The sequence below is a fragment of the Bombina bombina genome, chromosome 6, assembly GCF_027579735.1.
Source record: "Bombina bombina isolate aBomBom1 chromosome 6, aBomBom1.pri, whole genome shotgun sequence".
Taxonomy (NCBI): domain Eukaryota; kingdom Metazoa; phylum Chordata; class Amphibia; order Anura; family Bombinatoridae; genus Bombina; species Bombina bombina.
The window spans coordinates 813,643,940-813,670,183 of record NC_069504.1 but is presented as its reverse complement, the minus strand read 5'-3'; the positions used below and the strand labels follow the sequence as shown (position 1 = coordinate 813,670,183).

The 26,244-nt window shown below is 42.6% G+C and overlaps 1 protein-coding gene across 3 annotated transcripts in view; it reads right to left on the bottom strand.

Moving 5' to 3' along the window:
• Nucleotides 1-26,244, bottom strand: part of IL27RA (interleukin 27 receptor subunit alpha) — a 258,748-nt gene that overhangs the window by 178,941 nt on the left and 53,563 nt on the right. For all 3 annotated transcript variants that reach the window (XM_053718171.1, XM_053718173.1, XM_053718172.1), the window contains exon 2: nt 22,990-23,062. In XM_053718171.1, coding sequence (XP_053574146.1) covers nt 22,990-23,056 — 67 coding nt within the window. In that variant the 5' untranslated portion in view covers nt 23,057-23,062. The remainder of the gene's footprint in view (nt 1-22,989; nt 23,063-26,244) is intronic.

Here is a 26,244-nt window from a genome sequence, read left to right as displayed (position 1 = left end):
AAACTAAATAAAGAGCTTCTGCCATCTCTGTATATGGGCCTTGAATATATTTATATAAAGTAATCATGTCACCTCTCAAGCGCCTTTTTTCTAAAGAAAACAGACCCAGTTTGGTTAGCCTCTCCTCATAGGTTAATTTCTCCAATCCCCTTATTAGCTTTGTATTTGTATTTGATGTACAAATGATCATATATTAGACACCTTCTACACCTATATATATCAATGAAGGAAATGCCCACCAGTATAACTGTGGAAAATATAGGGGTCAAAAAGACCTGGGTCCTATCCAAATTCCATGATCCATCTATTGGGTATTCCCCAACACAGCTACAGTACTTACAAAAATTCCCTAGAATTCCCTATACAGAGATCAGTTGTATAACAAGGAATTCAACATACAAGTATCAGGTATATACTCATACAGGCAGGGTTTTTAAGCAAGTAGGGTAGGTGGGGCCACACAAGAACCATGGATCAAAACTCCTCCCTTGGTCACACCCCAATCTCAACCTTAAAGCAGCCATATATATTTTCTAGTAATGAGCAGTAATCATCATGGCTTCCCAAACTCTTTTCTAATACCTCCCAAATTCAACCCAGTATTACTTTACAAAATATTTAAAGGACCCCTAATAGGATCTGGAGCCTCAGAAAGTGTGCGTATAGAAAGAATGTTCACATTTTCATAATAGAAGTATATTGGAAATTTTGTTTAAATTGCGTGCTTTATCTGAATCATGAAACTTTAATTTTGACTACAGTGGCCCTTTAATCTCCCTTAGCTGTTTTTAATACATAAATTCCATTTTCTGTTTAAAACCATACCCATTATAATAATATGCTTTATGCAATTTCTATTTTATAACTCAGAATCTACTACTATATTACTTTTAACATGTTTTTGTAATACCTTCCTCACTACTATGCGTTCAACCCCTGCAAAGGGGTTAAACACACAGTATAAGTACCGCTCATGACCTGCAGAACACTTCTGGTCCTGAGTGGAAACTGCAGCTGATCCAATCAGCAGTGCTACTTACACATCTGAGTCATGGAACTAGCACTGCCGATTGGATTAGCGTCAGTTAGCACTACACGGGTTAAAGGGACAGTCTACACCTTAGTCATCTTAAAGTCCAAATTTAGATTAAGCTGCAAATATTCTCCTGCACCCTTTCTATATCATGTAGCAGTAAAAGTAAAAAAGTTATTTTAATATGACTATTGCTTCTGGTCATTTTTAAATGGCTGCCAAGCTCTGCCCACTGATGACATCACCATCTGGGTTGCATCTATGCACTCTGCTGAAAAGCATTGACAGTCTGTTAAATCCAATTAGTGAGTCTTTTGTAATTAGTGAAGCCTTTAATGCAGCCCAGATCATGATGTCATCAGTGGGCGGAGCTTGGCAGCCATTTCAAAGTGACCCGAAACAATACTGTATTCATTTAAAAATAACTTTTTTACTGTTACTGCTGCATGATATAGAAAGGGTGCTGGAGGATATTTGCAGCTTAATCTACCTCAAGAATGATGAAGTGGATTGGTTGCAGATGATTTTTTTCAATACCGCGGTTCCCAGGTACCCCCAACAGGCCAGGTTTTCATTATAGCGGAACCAGTGCACAGCAGATAAGAAAGAATTGTTTACAAAGCACTTACACTGGTGACCTGAAGACATTTTGAGGTAAAATATCTTATTTACAGAGAAATGATTGTGATATTTTCTAGTCAGCTTTAGTTATGCGGCATCACTTCTAAGTAACTAAGCATATAAATATGCTTTAAATGGACATGAAACACTTTGAGATGGTAATATAATATTATAAATCGTATATATAAAAATAACAATTTGTCTCCTTTTCCTGTAATTCCATTCTAAAATTGTGATTTTGGTTGCACACTCTAGTAACCTCTTTATAACTGTACCTAATTGGCCACAGCAGAGAAGGTAACCTAAGTTACAACATGTAAAACTTTACACTTATTTAGTCAATATTTAAACAGCTAATGATACTTTGAAAAATACATCTACATCAAATACATCTTTTCTTTGAATGCATTATTCTAACTAGCATTTATTTAGTGTGTAATGTCCCTTTAAGTGCTAGTGGATATGAAACACAATTGACACTTTTGTTCTAACATTTTTATGTGTTTTTAACTTTTTTATTACCTTTGAAAAGATGAGCTGACCATGCTGACACTATCCACTGCACTCCCACAGATCATCTAACTTTGTCCATGGCCCTAACACTCCCAGTCCCAGGATGGAAAAATGGGAAGATGCATTGTTTCTCAACCGCAGAGGTCAAGTACCCCCAACAGACCAGGTTTTCTTTATAGCTGAACCAGTGCACAGGTGAAATAATCAGCTGATGGGTGAGAGCAGGTTAGTAACCATGATATTACTGACCAGCTGATTAGTTCACCTGTGCACTGGTTCCGCTATAATGAAATCCTGGCCTGTTGGGGGTACCTGGGGACCGCGGTATTGAGAAACACTGATGTAGGGTACGCATGAGTAATAATTATTACATAACAACAGTAAAAATCTGTTCCCAGTCAATGATTACTACAAATCAATTTCAAATGCTAATTTCAGTTTGTTGTCAAGTGCATTTCAGTATGGGCTAAAATGTCATTCCCAAGCCTGCAGAGAGTGTGCTACAAATGTATTTATTATAAACACTAGGCGATAAGCCTGCCCAGAGGGCAATCTATGTTTAAAAACTACCAACCCCCAAGCTAAAGTTACAAAAAAAAAAAAACAACAACAAAAAGGTATCCAAAATAAAAAAAATTAACCTAAAAAAAAAAAAAATCCCCTCAAAATAAAAACACCCCCTAATCTAATACTAAACTACCAATAGCCATTAAATGGCCTTTTGTAGGGCATTGCCCTAAGTTAAAAAGCTATTTTACTTCTTAAAAAACACTAAATACTCCCTAACAGTAAAAAACCCCCACCCGGGGGGCGGAGCCGGCCAGCGTCTATGATGGCCGCATAATTTTTTGCTCCGGGTGAAGGAGCACTTTCCATGGCAGTTATCTAAGGACGATTAAGCCACAGTTAGACAGAACATATGGCGGATCGTCTCTAACCAACTGGGAGCATAGTTTGAATGCCAATGCAAGTCACGGGAAGAATATTCTCCATACTACACCAGCGGATCAACAGGCCGCAAGCCTCAGCACGCATCGCATGAAATACTGACAACGCAGCACAAGCGACACAGATATGAAGCTGGGAGCGTGACATACTGAGATAACACTCAGACCGGGTAGGCATGTAAAAGACCTAGCACGAACATTACCCCTGTTATTGCTCAGATAGACCCCTAGACCGGAACGTAATCTGGCCCCTGTGGACCTAGCAGCCATAGATCCTGAGCAGAAATCAGCTTATAATGGTCGCTCACATTAATAAAGACACAGGCTGCACACTTTAAAGCAACGGTATAGGGGTCTCATGTAATTACACAGCAGGCACTCTTTAAGCTAAATGAAGACCACGCGGTTGTGAAAGAGACTGCAGCCCACATAGCTTAAAAGATACGATCACTTCAAGCTCACAACAATGTTAAACTTGCCTACTGATAAATGATAAATGGACATTTAAGGAAAACCTTTACAGCACAAAATAACTAGCAAGATAGTGTTGAATTGAAGCACCACCAGCAATATAACGCTTAAAGCCTTTTATTATCTTTATAACACTTGTGAGTGCACCAGTCCATTAAAAGATCTATACGGCTAACTGAGAAACCCTCGCCAATCTACTACAGAGGCGCCAAAATGGCGTCGAGACGCACTCCTAGGCCTGATAAAGCCAACAAAAGCCTAGTACCTACCACCTCAAAAATGGACAATTTTTTTAAAGTGTTGGAAACTTCTATGTCAAGCACAAATGAGATAGCGGAAACTGAAAAAGATATACCTAGCACAGATACATCTGCCAGCCTCACAGATACACCTACCCTCCTCACAAAAGCTGATATCCAAAATTTGCCTACCAAAGCAGATTTCGCCTCTTTCTTTACTCAAGTGGGCAAACTTATTAAAGAGGGACTGACTGAAGTTAAAAGAGATCTCTCTGACTTGGGCGATAGGGTATTACAGATAGAAGAAGATATGGAGCAATGCAGCAATGATACAGATATTCAAAACCGTACCCTGCAGGTACACGATGATATGCTACATCAACTACAGAACCAAGTTGAGGACTTAGATAACAGAGGGAGGCGGCAGAACCTCAGGGTCAGAGGTATCTCCGAAAAAGTAGTGCCTGCTCAACTCCAGCAACACCTCCAACTTTTATTTAAACACCTCTTGCAAGAAGAAACGCCAGCCATCCCGCTAGACAGAGCTCACCGAGCCCTACGCCCAAAACCAACGGAAGACAAGCCACCCAGAGACATAATTATCCGATTCCAAAGTTTCAGAGATAAGGAGAGAATTATGCTGGCCTCACGGAAAACACGCCAAATCCTGTTTGAGGGAGATACAGTTCAGATTTTTGCTGACCTAAGCACCATCACGTTGTCCAAACGGCGAGAGGCAAGGTACCTTACCACTCACCTACAAGATCTGAAGATACCATACAGATGGGGTTTCCCATTCTGTCTTAAGGTACTACACAACTCTCAAGTAATCACATACAGCACGACAGATGACCTTGAACAATTCTGCAAAAGCTTAAATATTCCAGCTCCATCTGCACTCCTAACAAGGCCTTCTTCGCCATCCAGTGCCAATATAACAGCACAGACTCCAAGACAGCAAAGACCTCCCTGGATGAAAGTGTCTAGGAAACCAAGCACACAACACCAAAAAGCAGCCTCTCCAAGAGATGAACTAACCTGACTTCTTCACCTCTGATGTTTGGGTTTCTAAGTATTTGTTACTTGGTGCAGTGCACCACCTTAATTATATTTAAGTACCTGTAAAGTCAGGAAAAATGTATTATGCCCCTAGTACTATATAGTCCCCTAGCGGTATCTAGCAAAATCCGCACTACTCCCCTAGTCCGAAACTCATATTAATATATAAACCCACCCACAGTGGGAATTTGCTCCACCATAGTAACCTTCTCTAGTTACTATGACTCCCCCCAATAGATTGAATAACTTGTTGTATTCCTGTTTGATCTTGTTTTACTTGTTGTTCTGTTATGGTTGTTGTTTATTTGTTATTTACCTTTACTCTTCCTTTTTGATACTACAGAGCCTATCTCCAGGAGACTCTACTCCTCCTACTACCTCTCCTCTACCCCCCCCCCCCCCTCTCATATTGATGCTAGAGGCAAAGCTGGAATTCCTCACGGATGTGCCCTGGATCTCAGGTATGGTCATACACAAACAAAGTTCTCTAAGGCCTACACCCTAATATCAAAGCGTACATCGATAGAAATAGTTGACACTGCGCTAAAGCCCCTAACGGCAGACCACATATATCGCATTCAGGTTGGCCTAAATACCTTATCCCACACTACACATGGCAGTACCTGAACTATTACTCATTTCCCAGAATGCTAAGGGCCTTAATTCCCCAACAAAAAGGTCAATTGCACTAAATTGGTTCCATAAACACAAAGGAGAAATCATTTTCTTGCAAGAGACCCATTTTTGCGCACAGGCGGAACCAAAGTGCTCCTCCAAACACTTCCCAGTGGGATTCTTTAATTCAGCCCCCAATAAACGAAATGGCGTAGGCATACTGTTCAGAAATAACATCCCTTTCCAACTCACCAGCAAATATACAGATAATGAGGGACGATATCTAATACTAATAGGCACCCTGTATAATCACCAGGTCACGCTAGTAAACATCTATGCCCCAAACACTGGCCAGGCCCGATTCTTCAAAAAAGTAATTGGAGTCCTTTTGGGGGTAGTACAGGGATCAGTGATACTCGCAGGCGATAGTAATGTAGCTTTGGAACCAGTCTTGGACTGTTCTACCAAAAAGAGCTCGATACCCAGAAGCTCTCTGGGAGCAATTATAAGAGTATTACGTGAGGCTACACTGCTCGATACTTGGAGAATCCAACACCCGTCACAAAAAACATACACGTTTTACTCCAACCCCCAAAGGTCCTACTCGAGAATAGACCACATATTTATTGACCAGAGGAGTATGCCCATGATGAGGTCCTCGGATATTCTTCCGACCCCATGGTCAGACCACTCGATGATGACACTATCCCTGGCTTTACCAGACAAACCCTTAACTGACCCACATTGGCGTCTTGATGAAACCCTCCTTTTACAGCCCCTAATAAGGGACAAAATCACACGTACACTTAAAGACTATTTCCTTCACAACGCAACCCCCAACACATCCCCCACCCTGATATGGGAAGCACATAAAGTGGTAATACGAGGCGAATTTATGAAGCAGAAAGCGATACTCTTAAAAAATTATAATGCAAAATACAAGCAACTGCTCCAACAACTTCGACAGATAGAAACATTACACATGCAAGCACCAAACAATTTACAGCATATAGCACAACTATATAAAACAAGACAGGAGTTGAATGCCCTGCTTAACAAAGAGGCGCAAAGGAAGGCGATCTATTTAAAAAAACTCTACTTCACAGAAGGCAATAAGGCAGGCCCCCTACTGGCAAGAGCCCTCAAGGCTCGATCGAATAATAATTTCATCCGTAAACTAGCGCTTCCTAACACACCAGGAGACTACACCCATGACAGTAAGTCGATAGCAAACATCTTCAGCGATTACTACAAAAACCTATATAACATCCCAATAACACCCCACTCCTCAGACCATGAGGCAATAGACTCCTACATCCAAGACTCAAATATCCCAACATTACCCGACCAAATAGCCAAGCAGATGGAGGACCCCATAACTTTGCAGGAAGTTATTACAGCCATAAACAGTTCACCCCTTCGTAAAAGCCCTGGCCCAGACGGGTTCACAGCGTCATACTACAAGCAATTCCAAGCACTACTAGCTCCACACTTAACCAATCTTTTTACCTCCCTAGACAAAGATGGAATGCTCTCCCCCAACCTCTTAGAAGCACATATCTCAGTCATCCCTAAGCCTAATAAAGCCCCCACAGAACCAGGTAATTACCGCCCTATATCCCTATTAAATGGGGACATCAAAATTTATGCTAAGATCCTTGCAAGCCGCATTAGTAAGGTACTTTCAACGCTTATACACGTAGACCAAGCTGGCTTCGTTCCGCTCAGGGAGGCCAGGGACAATACGATCCGGGTTCTCCACTTGTTGGAATTCGCCAAAACGCAGCAAACCCCGGCTGTCCTGGTCTCCACTGATGCGGAGAAAGCCTTCGACAGGTTAAATTGGCCCTTCCTACGCAGCGCACTAAAACATTTTGGCTTCAGGGAACTAATGATCAAGCGCATTTTCCAATTATATAATGGCCCCTCTGCTAAAGTCCGCACTAATGGAGTCCTCTCACAAAGCTTTAACATACACAACGGGACAAGGCAGGGCTGCCCTCTATCCCCCATCTTATTCGTCCTCACAATGGAGGTCCTGGCTTGCCATGTCAGGCAAAACCCAAACATTCATGGGATTACCATTGGTCCAGATACTCACAAATTGGCCATGTTTGCCGATGATGTCCTACTCACCCTTACTTCCCCAGCACTCTCCCTACCCAGTCTAACCGCAGAATTTGACAAATTCAGTAGTTACTCACATTTCCTCATCAACTACACTAAATCAGAGCTTTTAAACATTACCATGACCCCCAAGAACTTTGCAAATTTCATTAAAACTTGCCCATTTAAAATTCAAAACTCACACTTGAAGTACTTAGGCATAGTATTAGCCTCTAACCCATCCAGATGGTTTGCCCTCAACTACCAACCGCTCCTACACTCTATCCAGCACTCATTATCTACCTGGAAAGACAAATCACTATCGTGGTGGGGTAGAATACAATCAATTAAAATGACTATACTCCCCAAAATCCTATATATACTACAAGCTATGCCCATCACAATCCCGAAAGCTTTTATACAACAATTGCAAAAAGCCATTAACAGCTTTGTGTGGGGAAGACTCTGCCCGAGAATACCGAGAGGAACTATGTATAGATCCCTACAGAGTGGGGGGCTGGGTCTTCCAGACCTACGTCTATACTACCAAGCGGTTACCCTACAAAGAATCCTTGACTGGCATTGTAGAAGAGACTCTAAGGCCTGGGTGGCAGTTGACTCACAGCTGCTTAAATCACCTAACCCCGGCCCCTTGTGCTGGCTCCCTAGGTCCAGACGCACCCCCCTATGCGCGACGTCCCCACTCTACAGACACATCTTTAACACATGGGACCAATTACTTAAGACAACCCCAGCTCTGTCCACCCCAACATCTCCACTTACCCCGATCTTTCCCAACATAGAACTAATGGGAGGGTACGAACCTAGGAAAAAAGACACTATAGTCCACGAACTGTTAGATTCCATCCCCATCACCCGACTACTTACTCAAGGTAAACTTAAGACTAGAGAAGAGCTTACACAAATATTCCGGGGATTCTTTGCTCCATGGCTTAAATTTGCACAATTACAACATTTTATACAGACAACTCACAATAAGCAAGACCTCCTCAGAACCCCAACCCCATTTGAACAAATCTGCCTAACTGAGAAAATTGCTAAGGGCTCACTGTCACTAGCCAAAGTACTACTACAAAAAGCACAGACCTCTCCACTACCTCCATATACAGCCCGATGGCAGCAGGAACTGGGCACGACCCTAGATACCACACAATGGTTACAAATCTTCCAGAATACGCGCACCTCCTCCACATCCCCCAAAATCATAGAACTTAACTATAAAGTATTACTACGATGGTATTTAACGCCATCCAGGCTGCATAACATTTATCCTACCGCTACGTCATTCTGTTGGAGGGGATGTGGTGGACAGGGCACCATGTTGCACATGTGGTGGTCTTGTCCAAGATTGGGCCCCCTTTGGCATGGTGTAGAGTATACCTTGAAAAAATTAGTTGAGACAGACTTTTCCCTAAGCCCTAGGCTAGTCCTCTTAAATGAAACCCCGCCAATCAAATGTACAATTAGACAGACACTGATACGCATAGGCCTTAACTGTGCGAAATCCCTCATTGCCCTACACTGGAAGTCACCCTCAATTCCAACACCAGAACAGTGGATTAAAAAAACAGACGAGATGCTCTCATGCGAGGAATATGGCTACTACAAAAGAAACAAGTCTGCATTCTATGCAGATCTCAGGTTTTACTGGGACTCCATCACCCCTAAATAGAGTCCCCCCCCACCTATATTGCAAGACCCAATTGTTATACTGGAGGGCAAAGCTACCCAGTAGATCTACAGCTGCCCAAAGCTTAATAGATGCAGACGTAGAAGTAGAGGTCAACTAGCCAATACCATACTATTGCAAAACCAATAAAAAACTATTGTTAAAAAAAAAAACCCCACCCACCAAACCCCCCAAAAAAGAAAAAAATAACACTAAAAAAGGGGCATTTGTATGGGCATTGCCCTTAAAAGGACAATCAGCTCTTTTTCAAGCCCAAAAAAAACCTAATCTAAAAAAAAAAACACCCCAAAAATTAAAATAAAAAAGCCTAAACCTAAGCCCCAAATAGGTACTCACTGTTCCTAAAGTCCGGCGGAGAAGGTCTTCTTCCAGACTGATTCATCATGTTCTATCTTCATCCAGAGTGAAGACGGCACGGAGCGGAGGTGCAGAGCTCTGTTCCTGATGCCTGGATCCTCAGCGGCGGTCCTCAATTACGGCTGTCCTCGGCAGCGGTCCTCGGCAGAGGCGTTCCTCAGTGGCATGGAGGCTCCACTTCATCCGATGTCTGTCGTAAACTGAAGATTGAATGAAAGGTACCGCAATCAATCTGGGGTACCTTGCATTCCTATTGGCTGAAATTTTGAAATCTGCCAATAGGATTAGAGCTACTGAAATCCTATTGGCTGTTCAAATCAGCCAATAAGATTTTCTTAGCTCTCATCCTATTGGCTAATTTAAAAAATTACAGCCAATAGGAATGCAAGGTACCCCAATAAATATGGGTTACTTTGCATTCAATCTTCAATGTGCAGTGGACGATCGCAAGAAGAGGAACCTCCACGCTTCCGAGGAGTGCCGCCGCAGAGGAACGCCACCAAGGATTGCCACATCTGGGAAGACCACTCCACACCTCCGCTCCGCCTTTGCTGTGGATAAAATAGAAGATGATGGACCCGCCTGGAAGAAGACCACCTCCGCCGGACTTCAGGAAACGTGAGTACCTATTTAGGGCTTTAGTGTTAGGGTTTGTTTTTTTTAAGATTTGGAATTTAGGCGTTGTAAAAGAGCTGAATGCCCTTTTAAGGGCAATGCCCATACAAATGCCCATTTAGGGGCAATGGGTAGTTTAGGTTTTTTTAGTGTTAGGTTTTTTTATATTGGGGGGTTTGGTGGCTGGGGGGGGGGTTTACTGTTAGGGGGACTTGGTTTATTTTTAATGTAAAAGAGCTGATTTCTTTAGGGCAATGCCCTACAAAAAAGCCCTTTTAAGGGCTATTGGTAGTTTATTCTTAGATTAGGGGTTAATTTTATCTTGGGGGGCTTTTATAGGTTTTAATGTAATGCTCCATTTGTCTTCGCTGCATCCCGGTGGATTCTGAAAATGGGAGCAAGCTACATTGAGTGTAATGGCGCGATCGGACCGGGCTGTGACTAGACAGCTGCCCAGATGCTCTCACAGGAATATCCAGACCCGCTCAGTAGAGCACAGAGGGTGGGTCTGAAAAAACATAATTTATGCTTACCTGATAAATTTATTTCTCTTGTAGTGTGTTCAGTCCACGGGTCATCCATTACTTATGGGATATATTCTCCTTCCCAACAGGAAGTTGCAAGAGGATCACCCAAGCAGAGCTGCTATATAGCTCCTCCCCTCACATGTCATATCCAGTCATTCGACCGAAACAAGACGAGAAAGGAGAAACTATAAGGTGCAGTGGTGACTGGAGTTATAATTTTTAAAATTTAGAACCTGCCTTAAAAAAAGACAGGGCGGGCCGTGGACTGAACACACTACAAGAGAAATAAATTTATCAGGTAAGCATAAATTATGTTTTCTCTTGTTAAGGGTGTTCAGTCCACGGGTCATCCATTACTTATGGGATACCAATACCAAAGCTAAGTACACGGATGATGGGAGGGACAAGGCAGGAACATTAAACAGAAGGAACCACTGCCTGTAGAACCTTTCTCCCAAAACCAGCCTCCGAAGAAGCGAAAGTGTCAAATTTGTAAAATTTGGAAAAAGTATGAAGTGAAGACCAAGTTGCAGCCTTGCAAATCTGTTCAACAGAGGCCTCATTCTTAAAGGCCCAGGTGAAAGCCACAGCTCTAGTGGAATGAGCTGTAATTCTTTCAGGAGGCTGCTGTCCAGCAGTCTCATAGGCTAAACGTATTATGCTACGAAGCCAAAAAGAGAGAGAGGTAGCCGAAGCCTTTTGACCTCTCCTCTGTCCAGAGTAAACGACAAACAGAGAAGAAGTTTGTCTAAAATCTTTAGTTGCCTGTAAGTAGAACTTCAGAGCATGGACCACGTCTAGATTATGCAAAAGACGTTCCTTCTTTGAAGAAGGATTAGGACACAATGATGGAACAACAATCTCTTGATTGATATTCCTGTTAGAAACAACCTTAGGTAAAAACCCAGGTTTAGTAGGCAGAACTACCTTATCTGAATGAAAGATCAGATAAGGAGAATCACAATGTAAGGCAGATAACTCAGATACTCTTCGAGCCGAGGAAATAGCCATCAAAAACAAAAAACTTTCCAAGATAAAAGCTTAATATCAATGGAATGAAGGGGTTCAAACGGAACACCCTGAAGAACTTTAAGAACCAAGTTTAAGCTCCACGGAGGAGCAACAGCTTTAAACACAGGCTTAATTCTAGCCAGAGCCTGACAAAAGGCCTGGACGTCTGGATGCTCCGCCAGACGTTTGTGTAACAGAATAGACAGAGCTGAAATCTGTCCCTTTAGCGAACTAGCGGATAAACCCTTTTCTAAACCCTCTTGTAGAAAAGCTAATATCCTAGGAATCCTAACCTTACTCCATGAGTAACTCTTGGATTCGCACCAATATAAATATTTACGCCATATCTTATGGTAAATTTTTCTCGTCACAGGTTTCCGAGCCTGTATTAATGTATCAATAACCGAATCCGAAAACCCACGCTTTGATAGAATCAAGCGTTCAATTTCCAGGCAGTCAGCCTCAGAGAAATTAAGTTTGGATGGTTGAAAGGACCCTGAATTAGAAGGTCCTGCCTCAGAGGAAGAGACCATGGTGGACAGGACGACATGTCCACTAGGTCTTCATACCAGGTCCTGCGTGGCCACGCAGGCGCTATCAGAATTACCGATGCCCTCTCCTGTTTGATCCTGGCAATCAGCCGAGGTAGCAACGGAAATGGTGGAAACACATAAGCTATGTTGAAAACCCAAGGGGCTGCTAATGCATCTACCAGCACCGCTCCCGGGTCCCTGGACCTGGATCCGTAACAAGGAAGCTTCGCGTTCTGGCGAGATGCCATGAGATCCAGATCTGGTTTGCCCCAACGACGAATCAGTTGAGCAAATACCTCCTGGTGAAGTTCCCACTCTCCCGGATGAAAAGTCTGGCGACTTAGGAAATCCGCCTCCCAGTTCTCTACGCCTGGGATGTGAATCGCTGACAGGTGGCAAGAGTGAGACTCTGCCCAGCGAATTATCTTCGAGACTTCCAACATCGCTAGGGAACTCCTGGTTCCCCCTTGATGATTGATGTAAGCCACAGTCGTGATATTGTCCGACTGAAATCTGATGAACCTCAGCTTTGCTAACTGAGGCCAAGCCAGAAGAGCATTGAATATTGCTCTTAATTCTAGAATGTTTATTGGGAGGAGTTTCTCCTCCTGAGTCCACGATCCCTGAGCCTTCAGGGAATTCCAGACTGCTCCCCAGCCTAGAAGGCTGGCATCCGTTGTTACAATCGTCCAATCTGGCCTGCGAAAGGTCATTCCTTTGGACAGATGAACCGGTGACAACCACCAGAGAAGCGAATCTCTGGTCTCCTGGTCCAGATTTAGCAAAGGGGACAGATCTGAGTAATCCCCGTTCCATTGACTGAGCATGCATAGTTGCAGCGGTCTGAGATGCAGGCGCGCAAATGGCACTATGTCCATTGCCGCTACCATTAAGCCGATTACCTCCATGCACTGAGCTACCGATGGGCTTGGAATGGAATGAAGGACACGGCAAGCATTGAGAATCTTTGATAACCTGGACTCCGTCAGGTAAATCTTCATCTCTACAGAATCTATAAGAGTCCCTAGAAAAGGAACCCGTGTGAGTGGTAACAGAGAACTCTTTTCCACGTTCACTTTCCACCCATGCAACCTCAGAAATGCTAGAACTATCTCTGTATGAGACTTTGCATTCTGAAAACTTGACGCTTGTATCAGAATGTCGTCTAGGTACGGAGCCACCGCTATGCCTCGTGGTCTTAGTACCGACAGAAGTGAGCCCAGAACCTTCGTAAAAATTCTCGGGGCCGTGGCTAACCCGAAGGGAAGAGCCACAAACTGGTAATGCCTGTCTAGAAAGGCAAACCTCAGGTACCGATAATGATCTTTGTGAATCGGTATATGAAGGTAAGCATCCTTTAAGTCCACCGTGGTCATATATTGACCCTCTTGGATCATGGGTAGGATGGTTCGAATGGTTTCCATCTTGAACGATGGTACCCTTAGGAATTTGTTTAAGATCTTTAAGTCCAAGATTGGTCTGAAGGTTCCCTCTTTTTTGGGAACCACAAATAGATTTGAGTAAAATCCTTGTCCCTGTTCCGATCGCGGAACTGAGTGGATCACCCCCATGATTAAGAGGTCTTGTACACATTGTAGAAATGCCTCTCTCTTTACTAGGTTTGTTGATAACCTCAAAGATGGAACCTCCCTTGTGGAGGAGAGGATTTGAAATCCAGAAGGTATCCCTGAGATATAATCTTTAACGTCCAGGGATCCTGCACATCTCTTGCCCAAGCCTGGGCAAAGAGAGAAAGTCTGCCCCCCACTAAATCCATCTCTGGATAGGGGGCCCTGACTTCATGCTGTCTTAGGGGCGGGAGTAGGCTTTCTGGCCTGCTTGCCCTTGTTCCATGACTGGTTGCCTTTCCAATCTTGTCTGTAACGAGCAGTAGTTCCTTCCTGTTTTGGAGCGGAGGAAGTCGATGCTGCTCCTGCCTTGAAGTTACGAAAGGCACGAAAATTAGACTGTTTGGCCCTGTCCTGAGGAAGGGCGTGGCCCTTACCTCCCGTAATGTCAGCAATAATTTCCTTCAAGCCGGGCCCGAATAAGGTCTGCCCTTTGAAAGGAATGTTAAGTAGTTTAGACTTGGAAGTTACATCCGCTGACCAGGATTTAAGCCAGAGTGCTCTGCGCGCCTGTATGGCGAATCCAGAATTTTTAGCCGTAAGTTTGGTTAGATGTACTACGGCATCTGAAACAAACGCATTAGCTTGCTTAAGGGTTCTAACTTTGCTCAAGGCCTCATCCAACGGCTCTGTGCGAATTGCCTCTTACAGAGACTCAAACCAGAATGCCGCTGCAGCCGCGACAGGCGCAATGCATGCAAGAGGCTGCAATATAAAACCCTGTTGAACAAAAAATTTCTTAAGATAACCCTCTAATTTTTTATCCATTGGATCTGAGAAAGCACAGCTATCCTCCACCGGGATAGTGGTACGCTTGGCTAACGTAGAAACTGCTCCCTCCACCTTAGGGACCGTCTGCCATAAGTCTCGTGTGGTGGCGTCTATAGGGAACATTTTTCTAAATATCGGGGGAGGGGAAAAAGGCACACCGGGTTTATCCCACTCCTTACTGATAATTTCTGTAAGTCTTTTTGGTATAGGAAAAACGTCAGTACACACCGGTACCGCATAGTATCTATCCAACCTACACAATTTCTCTGGAATTGCCACCGTGTCGCAATCATTCAGAGCCGCTAATACCTCCCCTAGTAACACACGGAGGTTCTCAAGCTTAAATTTAAAATTTGAAATTTCGGAATCCGGTCTCCCCGAATCAGAACCGTCACCGACAGAATGAAGCTCACCGTCCTCATGTTCTGCAAGTTGTGACGCAGTATCAGACATGGCTCTCGTGTCATCAGCGCGCTCTGTCCTTAACCCAGAGCTATCGCGTTTGCCCCTTAATTTGGGCATATTATATAATACTTCTTTCATAACATTAGCCATATCATGTAAAGTGATTTGTAAGGGCCTAGATGTACTAGGTGTCTCAATCCTACGCATCTCCCGAGCGGGAGACGCAGGTACTGACACGTGAGGAGAGTTAGGTGGCATAACTTCCCCCTCGTTGTCTGGTGATAGCTTCTTTATCGGTACAGATTGACTCCACATTGGCTTTTGAACATGATGAACAAACAGTTTCCTCTGAATCAGACATGTTAAAACAGACTTAGCAATGAAAACTAACAAGCTTGGAAATCACTTTCAATAAGTTTTACAAGCAATATAAAAAACGCTGCAGCGCTTCAAAAATACAGATATAAGTAAACAATTCTTAACAAGAAGTGTACTATTAGCAGAGGATTGCACCCATTAGCAAAAGGATGATTAACCCCTCGATACCCAAAACGGATAAAACAGATATCAATTAAGATTTAACGCTCTTAATCACAGTCAGCACACTGTCACAGATCTGCTGTGACTGATTACCTCCCTCACAAATGAAATTTGCAGACCCCTGAGCTCTCTAGAGACGTCCTGGATCAAGGAGGAAGAAGCAGAAAGACTGTGCAATAATTTTAACTGCGCAACAAGGCGCTAAAACAAGGGCCCTCCCACTCCAATCACAACAGTGGGAACCCTGATATAACGGTTTCCATGCAGAAAAATATGTTAGCCATGTGGAAAAAATCATGCCCAAAGCGATTTATCACCAAAGTACCTCACAAAAAAACGAACAACATGCCAGTAAACGTTTTATTAAAAAACAACATTTTTCAATGTCATGCAAAGCTATCACTAAGCCTGCTACCAGTCGCTACCACTGCAGAGAAGGCTTAAGTATTATTTCAGTGTTAACAGTATTTTCTCAGTCAAATTCTAGTCCCTAGAATATAACTCGACTGCGCATACATTTATCAGCCTGATACCAGTTGCTACTACTGCATTTAAGGCTGTACTTACATCATACGGTAACAGCAGTATTTTCTTAGTCAATTCCATTCCCAGAAAATAAAGTACCGCACATACCTCATTTGCGGAGGACCCCGCATGCTATTCCCAGTCTGAAGTTACCCCACTCCTCAGAAAGTCGAGAACAGCCAGTGGATCTTAGTTACGCCTGCTAAGATCATAGATAAAAAACGCAGGCAGTTTCTTCTTCCAAATACTGCCTGAGATAGAAAAACAGCACACTCCGGTGCCATTTAAAATAACAAACTTTTGATTGAAGGATAGTTAATAGTTAATAGTTAAGTAAAAACTCCAGCTCCTCTCGCGACCTCCTTCTTTGTTGAGGGTTGCAAGAGAATGACTGGGTGCTTGGGTGATCCTCTTGCAACTTCCTGTTGGGAAGGAGAATATATCCCATAAGTAATGGATGACCCGTGGACTGAACACACTTAACAAGAGAAACATAATTTATGCTTACCTGATAAATTTATTTCTCTTGTAGTGTATCCAGTCCACGGATCATCCATTACTTATGGGATATTCTCCTTCCCAACAGGAAGCTGCAAGAGGATCACCCACAGCAGAGCTGCTACATAGCTCCTCCCCTCACTGCCATATCCAGTCATTCAACCGAAACAAGCCGAGAAAGGAGAAACCATAGGGTGCAGTGGTGACTGTAGTTTAATTAAAATGTAGACCTGCCTTAAAAGGACAGGGCTGGCCGTGGACTGGATACACTACAAGAGAAATAAATTTATCAGGTAAGCATAAATTATGTTTTCTCTTGTTAAGTGTATCCAGTCCACGGATCATCCATTACTTATGGGATACCAATACCAAAGCTAAAGTACACGGATGATGGGAGGGACAAGGCAGGGATTAAGCGGAAGGAACCACTGCCTGAAGAACCTTTCTCCCAAAAACAGCCTCCGAAGAAGCAAAAGTATCAAATTTGGAAAATTTGGAAAAGGTATGAAGCGAAGACCAAGTCACAGCCTTGCAAATCTGTTCAACAGAAGCCTCATTTTTAAAGGCCCAGGTAGAAGCCACAGCTCTAGTGGAATGAGCTGTAATCCTTTCAGGGGGCTGCTATCCAGCAGTCTCATAAGCTAAACGGATTATACTCTGAAGCCAAAAAGAAAGAGGTTGCCGAGGCCTTTTGACCTCTCCTCTGTCCAGAGTAAACAACAAACAGGTTAGATGTTTGACGAAAATCTTTAGTAGCTTGTAAGTAAAACTTCAAGGCACGGACTACGTCTAGATTATGCAAAAGACGTTCCTTCTTTGAAGAAGGATTAGGACATAATGATGGAACAACAATCTCTTGATTGATATTCTTGTTAGAAACCACCTTGGGTAAAAACCCAGGTTTTGTACGCAGAACTACTTTATCTGAATGAAAGATCAGATAAGGAGAATCACAATGTAAGGCAGATAACTCAGAGACTCTCCGAGCCGAGGAAATAGCCATCAGAAAAAGAACTTTCCATGATAGAAGTTTGATATCAATAGAATGAAGGGGTTCAAACGGAACCCCTTGAAGAACTTTAAGAACCAAGTTTAAGCTCCATGGAGGAGCAACAGGTTTAAACACAGGCTTACTTCTAACTAAAGCCTGACAAAATGCCTGAACGTCTGGAACTTCTGCCAGACGCTTGTGTAAAAGAATAGACAGAGCAGAAATCTGTCCCTTTAAAGAACTAGCTGATAATCCTTTGTCCAAACCCTCTTGGAGGAAGGACAATATCCTAGGAATCCTAACCCTACTCCATGAGTAATTCTTGGATTCACATCAATGAAGATATTTACGCCATATCTTGTGGTAGATTTTCCTGGTGACAGGCTTTCGTGCCTGTATTAAGGTATCAATGACTGACTCGGTGAAGCCACGCCTTGATAGAATCAAGCGCTCAATCTCCATGCAGTCAGTCTCAGAGAAATCAGATTCGGATGATTGAAAGGACCTTGTATGAGAAGGTCTTGTCTCAGAGGCAGAGTCCATGGTGGAAAGGATGACATGTCCACTAGGTCTGCATACCAGGTCCTGCGTGGCCACGCAGGCGCTATCAGAATCACCGATGCCCTCTCCTGTCTGATTTTGGCAATCAGTCGAGGGAGCAGAGGAAACGGTGGAAACACATAAGCCAGGTTGAAGAACCAAGGAGCTGCTAGAGCATCTATCAGCGTCGCTTCCGGGTCCCTGGACCTGGATCCGTAACAAGGAAGCTTGGCGTTCTGGCGAGACGCCATGAGATCCAGTTCTGGTTTGCCCCAACGATGAACCAATTGAGCAAACACTTCCGGATGGAGTTCCCACTCCCCCGGATGAAAAGTCTGACGACTTAGAAAATCCGCCTCCCAGTTCTCTACACCTGGGATATGGATTGCTGATAGGTGGCAAGAGTGAGACTCTGCCCAGAGAATTATCTTGGAGACTTCTAACATCGCTAGGGAACTCCTGGTTCCCCCTTGATGGTTGATGTAAGTCACAGTCGTGATGTTGTCCGACTGAAATCTGATGAACCTCAGGGTTGCTAACTGAGGCCAAGCTAGAAGAGCATTGAATATTGCTCTTAACTTCAGAATATTTATTGGGAGGAGTTTCTCCTCCTGATTCCACGATCCCTGAGCCTTCAGGGAGTTCCAGACTGCACCCCAACCTAGAAGGCTGGCATCTGTTGTTACAATCGTCCAATCTGGTCTGCGAAAGGTCATACCCTTGGACAGATGGACCCGAGATAACCACCAGAGAAGAGAATCTCTGGTTTCCTGATCCAGATTTAGTAGAGGGGACAAATCTGTGTAATCCCCATTCCACTGACTGAGCATGCATAATTGCAGTGGTCTGAGATGCAGGCGCGCAAATGGCACTATGTCCATTGCCGCTACCATTAAGCCGATTACCTCCATGCACTGAGCCACCGCAGGGCGCGGAGTGGAGTGAAGAACACGGCAAGCATTTAGAAGTTTTGATAACCTGGACTCCGTCAGGTAAATTTTCATTTCTACAGAATCTATAAGAGTCCCTAGGAAGGAAACCCTTGTGAGAGGAGATAGAGAACTCTTTTCTTTGTTCACTTTCCACCCATGCAACCTCAGAAATGCCAGAACTATCTCTGTGTGAGACTTGGCAATTTGAAAGCTTGACGCCTGTATCAGGATGTTGTCTAGATAAGGAGCTACCGCTATGCCTCGGGGTCTTAGAATTGCCAGAAGAGAGCCCAGAACCTTTGTAAAAATTCTTGGGACTGTAGCCAACCTGAAGGGAAGAGCTACAAATTGGTAATGCCTGTCTAGAAAGGCAAATCTCAGGAACCGATGATGATTCTTGTGAATCGGAATGTGAAGGTAGGCATCCTTTAAGTCCACTGTGGTCATGTACTGACCCTCTTGGATCATGGGTAAGATGGTCCGAATAGTTTCCATCTTGAATGATGGAACTCTGAGGAATTTGTTTAAGATCTTTAGATCCAAAATTTGTCTGAAGGTTCCCTCTTTTTTGGGAACCACAAACAGATTTGAATAAAAACCCTGTCCTTGTTCCGTCCGCGGAACTGGATGGATTACTAGGAGGTCTTGCACGCAGCGTAGGAATGCCTCTTTCTTTATCTGGTTTGCAGATAATCTTGAAAGGTGAAATCTCCCCTGTGGAGGAGAAGCTTTAAAGTCCAGAAGATATCCCTGAGATATGATCTCCAACGCCCAGGGATCCTGAACATCTCTTGCCCACGCCTGAGCGAAGAGAGAAAGTCTGCCCCCTACTAGATCCGTTGCCGGATAGGGGGCCGTTCCTTCATGCTGTCTTGGGGGCAGCAGCAGGCTTTCTGGCCTGCTTGCCCTTGTTCCAGGGCTGGTTAGATTTCCAGGCCTGCTTGGATTGAGCAAAAGTTCCCTCTTGTTTTGAAGCAGAGGAAGTTGATGCTGAACCTGCCTTGAAATTTCGAAAGGCACGAAAATTAGACTGTTTGGCCCTTGATTTGGCCCTGTCCTGAGGAAGGGTATGACCCTTACCTCCAGTAATGTCAGCAATAATTTCTTTCAAACCAGGCCCAAATAAGGTCTGCCCTTTGAAAGGAATGTTGAGTAATTTAGACTTTGAAGTCACGTCAGCTGACCAGGATTTAAGCCATAGCGCCCTACGCGCCTGGATGGCGAATCCGGAATTCTTAGCCGTTAGTTTAGTCAAATGAACAATGGCATCAGAAACAAATGAGTTAGCTAGCTTAAGTGTTCTAAGCTTGTCAATGATTTCAGTCAATGGAGCTGTATGGATGGCCTCTTCCAGGGCCTCAAACCAGAATGCCGCCGCAGCAGTGACAGGCGCAATGCATGCAAGGGGCTGTAAAAGAAAACCTTGTTGAATAAACATTTTCTTAAGGTAACCCTCTAATTTTTTATCCATTGGATCTGAAAAAGCACAACTGTCCTCAACCGGGATAGTGGTACGCTTTGCTAAAATAGAAACTGCTCCCTCCACCTTAGGGACTGTCTGCCATAAGTCCCGTGTAGTGGCGTCTATGGGAAACATTTTTCTAAATATAGGAGGGGGGGAAAAACGGCACACCGGGTCTATCCCACTCCTTACTAATAATTTCTGTAAACCTTTTAGGTATTGGAAAAACATCAGTACACACCGGCACTGCATAGTATTTATCCAGCCTACACAATTTCTCTGGCACTGCAATTGTGTCACAGTCATTCAGAGCAGCTAACACCTCCCCAAGCAATACACAGAGGTTCTCAAGCTTAAATTTAAAATTAGAAATCTCTGAATCAGGTTTCCCCGAGTCAGAGATGTCACCCACAGACTGAAGCTCTCCGTCCTCAGGTTCTGCATATTGTGACGCAGTATCAGACATGGCTCTTACAGCATCTACGCGCTCTGTATCTCGTCTAACCCCAGAGCTATCGCGCTTGCCTCCTAATTCAGGCAATCTGGCTAATACCGCTGACAGGGTATTATCCATGATCGCAGCCATGTCCTGCAAAGTAATCGCTATGGGCGTCCCTGATGTACTTGGCGCCATATTAGCGTGTGTCCCTTGAGCGGGAGGCAAAGGGTCCGACACGTGGGGAGAGTTAGTCGGCATAACTTCCCCCTCGACAGAACCCTCTGGTGACATTTCTTTTATAGATAAAGAATGATCTTTACTGTTTAAGGTGAAATCAATACATTTAGTACACATTCTCCTATGGGGCTCCACCATGGCTTTTAAACATAATGAACAAGTAGTTTCCTCTATGTCAGACATGTTTGTACAGACTAGCAATGAGACTAGCAAGCTTGGAAAACACTTTGCATCAAGTTAAACAAGCAATATAAAAAACGTTACTGTGCCTTTAAGAAAAACAAATTTTGTCAAAATTTGAAATAACAGTGAAAAAAGGCAGTTACACTAACGAAATTTTTACAGTGTATGTAACAAGTTAGCAGAGCATTGCACCCACTTGCAAAATGGATGATTAACCCCTTAATACCAAAAATGGAATAATAAATGAAAAAAACGTTTTTAAAACTAGTCACAACAACTGCCACAGAACTACTGTGGTTGTTAACCTCCTCAAACACGACTTTTGAAGCCTTTTGAGCCCTTCAGAGATGTCCTGTATCATGCAGAGGGAAGCTGAGTGTCTCTGTCTGTAATTTTAGCAGTGCAGAAAAACACTAAAATAGGCCCCTCCCACTCATATTACAACAGTGGAAAGCCTCAGGAAACTGTTTCTAGGCAAAAATCAAGCCAGCCATGTGGAAAAAAACTAGGCCCCAATAAGTTTTATCACCAAGCATATATAAAAACGATTAACATGCCAGCAAACGTTTTATATTGCACTTTTATAAGAGTATGTATCTCTGGTAATAAGCCTGATACCAGTCGCTATTAAATCACTGTATTTAGGCTTAACTTACATTAATCCGGTATCAGCAGCATTTTTCTAGCAAATTCCATCCCTAGAAATATGTTAACTGCACATACCTTATTGCAGGATAACCTGCACGCCATTCCCCCTCTGAAGTTACCTCACTCCTCAGAATATGTGAGAACAGCAGTGGATCTTAGTTACTTCTGCTAAGATCATAGAAACCGCAGGCAGATTCTTCTTCTAATGCTGCCTGAGATAAAATAGTACACTCCGGTAACATTTAAAAATAACAAACTTTTGATTGAAGTTAAAAAACTAACTATAATACACCACTCTCCTCTTACTACCTCCATCTTTGTTGAGAGTTGCAAGAGAATGACTGGATATGGCAGTGAGGGGAGGAGCTATGTGGCAGCTCTGCTGTGGGTGATCCTCTTGCAGCTTCCTGTTGGGAAGGAGAATATCCCATAAGTAATGGATGATCCGTGGACTGGATACACTTAACAAGAGAAAACCCTCTTTTTTAATAAAAATTTCACCGGCAATATTATCTTACATAAAGCTAGCACTAATATAATGTTATATAATTCTGCACTATGTGAAGAATTATATAACATTATTTTCTAGGTTTACTGCCAGTTTAAGCAAAAATCATGAGATATTTTATGTCTAATTTTCATATCTTACCCAGAGTTCTCTGGTTCATTGGTAACAATGTATACAGAGTACTTCTGGGGTAAAAGAAGCCAAGATACTTGCATAGATTTTCTAATTTTATATACAATAATTCAATGAATCTTGCTTTTATGAAATGGAGGATTTTAATCTCATGCTTTTATCTCCACCATAATGAGTATTGCTTTTTCTTACCTTTAAAAACAATAGATATTAAGAGAATCGGGAAGATGAGGAACATAGCACTGCTACAGCTAGGCATTCCAACCTGTAGTCAAGAAAATAAAAGATCAGTTAGGGAAGACCTATTTACTTCCAGCTCTATACCTGAACATTTCAACTACCATAAAAATATACTGTACTAGTTATTCAAGTCAAGAAGTTTTTAATATCTTACTTATTCTCAAACTGCTATTTTCAAGCCCCTTCCATCCCACTGATGTGTGTCTGCTGTTCAATATAACAGAATGTCAACGAATTTAAAACAGTCACTTTATTAAAGGGATAGTCTAGCCAAAATTAAACTTTCATGATTCAGATAGAGCATTCAATTTAAAGCAACTTTCTAATTTACTCCTATTATACATTTTTCTTCATTCTCTTGGTATCTATATTTGAAAAAGAATATAAGTTTAAGAGCCGGACCATTTTTGGTTCAGCACCTGGGTAGCGCTTGCTGATTGGTGGTTACATTTAGACACCAATCAACAAGCACTACCCAGGTTCTGAACCAAAAATGGGTAGGCTCTTAAACTTATATTTTTGCTTAAAAGTGCATGCTATATCTGAATTATGAAAGTTTAATTTTGACTAGACTATCCCTTTAATGATTTGCAAAACTCTGCACATTGTGCTAACAAACAACTTGAAAACAATGGTGTTAGGGGTTAATGTGAACCTGACTAGCGCCATCTTGTTTTTGGGCGCCATCTTGTTCCTCGCAGCCATCTTGTGATGATTAGCATCCATTTTGTAATGATTAGACTTTATTATAATAGGTTATTATGTAGTGGGAACTATGTGCTTGTTATGGTACTTTCCTTAGCTCTTCGGCCTTGTAGAAGCTTCCTGGCTGTACGCCCAGAAGAATATAATATCAATAAGATGGTCCAGCGACCTTGGTGTCTCTGCAGATGCATGGTTTATTATGACTGTAGATTATTGTTTAAGAGCTAGTGAATTTCCAGAATCACACTGTGTAACTCTGTATAACTGTGTAAAATGACGCGGTCCTAACGTGTCATCCCCTTAACCCTGTATGCTGTTACTGAAGTCTATAAGATAGGCTTGCGCTGTTCAATAAACATGATTGGCTTTAGATCATATTGCTGCGTGGTCTGAGTCATTCTAAGGGATCCTTATCAGATAATCTACATCTGCCTCAGGTGGTACAGTGGGCCCACGGCTTCGGCCTGACCTGACACTCCCCCCCCCCCCCCCCTGGGGATAACACCTAACAATTTTGGTGTCAGTTATGTGGGATTCGCAGTGGGTGAGTATGAGTGCTTTTACCATGCTTTCCTTCTGTGAATCTGAACCTAAATTTAGTCTGGTAATAGGTGTTAATAATATATGATAAAGGGTTAAGGGGTTCCTGTGGTTGAGGCGCAGGTTTGCGGAGGTTAAAGTCCTGCCGGCAGTTGTGATAACCCCTCCAGCCAGGTTGATAGTCCTGGGCTGGTTTACGACAGGCATTGTAGTCCTGTCTGTGATAAGCGCGCAAGAAATAAATGCCATTTGACGGTAAATTTTAAGTTAAGCTCCCCCGTGAAAGTTGGCAGTGAGTGAGTCTCACGTGTGTTAAAGTTTCCCATATTCATTCCCATAATAGAGTTTTGTTACCCACCTGAAACTCATGTTGATATCTGATGCTTGCTTTGGTTATTTGTGTTTTGCTGCTATAAAATTGTGCTGTGCTTAGAAAATATTAAGTGGCTATGCATGTTATTATTGTGGCTATTATTGTGTGGAGGAATGGGATCTGCTTATAGATAATAATGCTAGAAATTAGCATATGAGCCTACCTATGTTTAGTTTAATCTAAGAATACCAAGAGGAAAAAAGTGATTTTGATGATCAAAGTACATTGGAAAGTTGGTTACAATTAAAAGTCCTATCTGCATAATGAAAGTTTCATTTATACTAGTATGTCCCTTTAACAGTGGATTTGCATGGTGCATGCGGCAGGAGAACTGTGGCTGTACCATGGCTATCTGATCTTTCCCAAATAAGCAAAATTTTATTTGTACAATATGCAACTGAAATTTCTTGAGCATCTGCAGTGATTGCTTTATTTGTGTGATATCAAAGTTTTGTACATAGTAGACGTTGCAGAGCCAGGGTATAGATGGTTCTTATGGGATGTTTTTAATTATTTGTAGTGTTTTGTGAGTGCTGCGTTTCAGCGAATGTCAGAATATGTGTTGAATTTCAGGTTAATTGTGGTTGTTTGAAGTTTGTGTCGGCAGCTAGTGTTTTGTTTTGTGAAAGAAAAGAACAATTGGTTTTCAATGTTTGTTTGTTATGTTTTTCTCTTTTGTGACTGCGTGTGGAAGCGTGCTGTATGGACAGCATATTGAATAGTGAAGTGTATTTGATTTTGCTTTCTATTGAGAATTGTCTCTGCATGAGTGGAGTGCATGATTTGTCGTTTAGTTTCTTGTTATGTTGTGTTTGCGTGTCACATGGGATGTTTCACGCAAACAAGGGGGAAGTATTGATGAGTATTGATGAGTATCTTTATGTAATGGGGTGATTGTTTTTAGGAGGTGAACCTAAAACGTGTTGAATCCCCTCTTACAATGTTATTGCCTAACCACCAGCTGTGCCCTAAATTTCCCTGTCTTATCCCTATGCAGGATGCACTACGTCCCTAGGTTTGTCTAGAACTTTCCTTCATTGGGAATCTGGCCACGGACATCATCTACCTTGATGGCCACCCCTGTCGTAGCCTGTATACCCAGATCCCACTCCTTTTTCCCTCCCTGGTGGATTATATCTCTTCATTGTTTTTCTGTGTTTTATGTTGCTCTCATATTTCAGATGCCTAAAATGTTTTATTTTTCTATTTGGTTCTTAACACTATATTTGTATTTGCAGGATGAGAGTATGCAGCTGTATCCAGAGATTAAAAGACACTAAATGAATTATTTTTGAGTTTCCATATTTAGGTAAAATCTGTACAGGCAAAATTCAATAAGTGCACTCTTCAAAAGATTAAAGATTGAATGCAGTAAAGCCTTAAAGAAAGAAAAGATGAAGATAAAAACATAATTTATGCTTACCTGATATTTCTCTTGTAGTGTATCCAGTCCACGGATCATCCATTACTTATGGGATATTCTCTTTCCCAACAGGAAGTTGCAAGAGGATCACCCACAGCAGAGCTGCTATATAGCTCCTCCCCTAACTGCCATATCCAGTCATTCGACCGAAACAAACAGAGAAAGG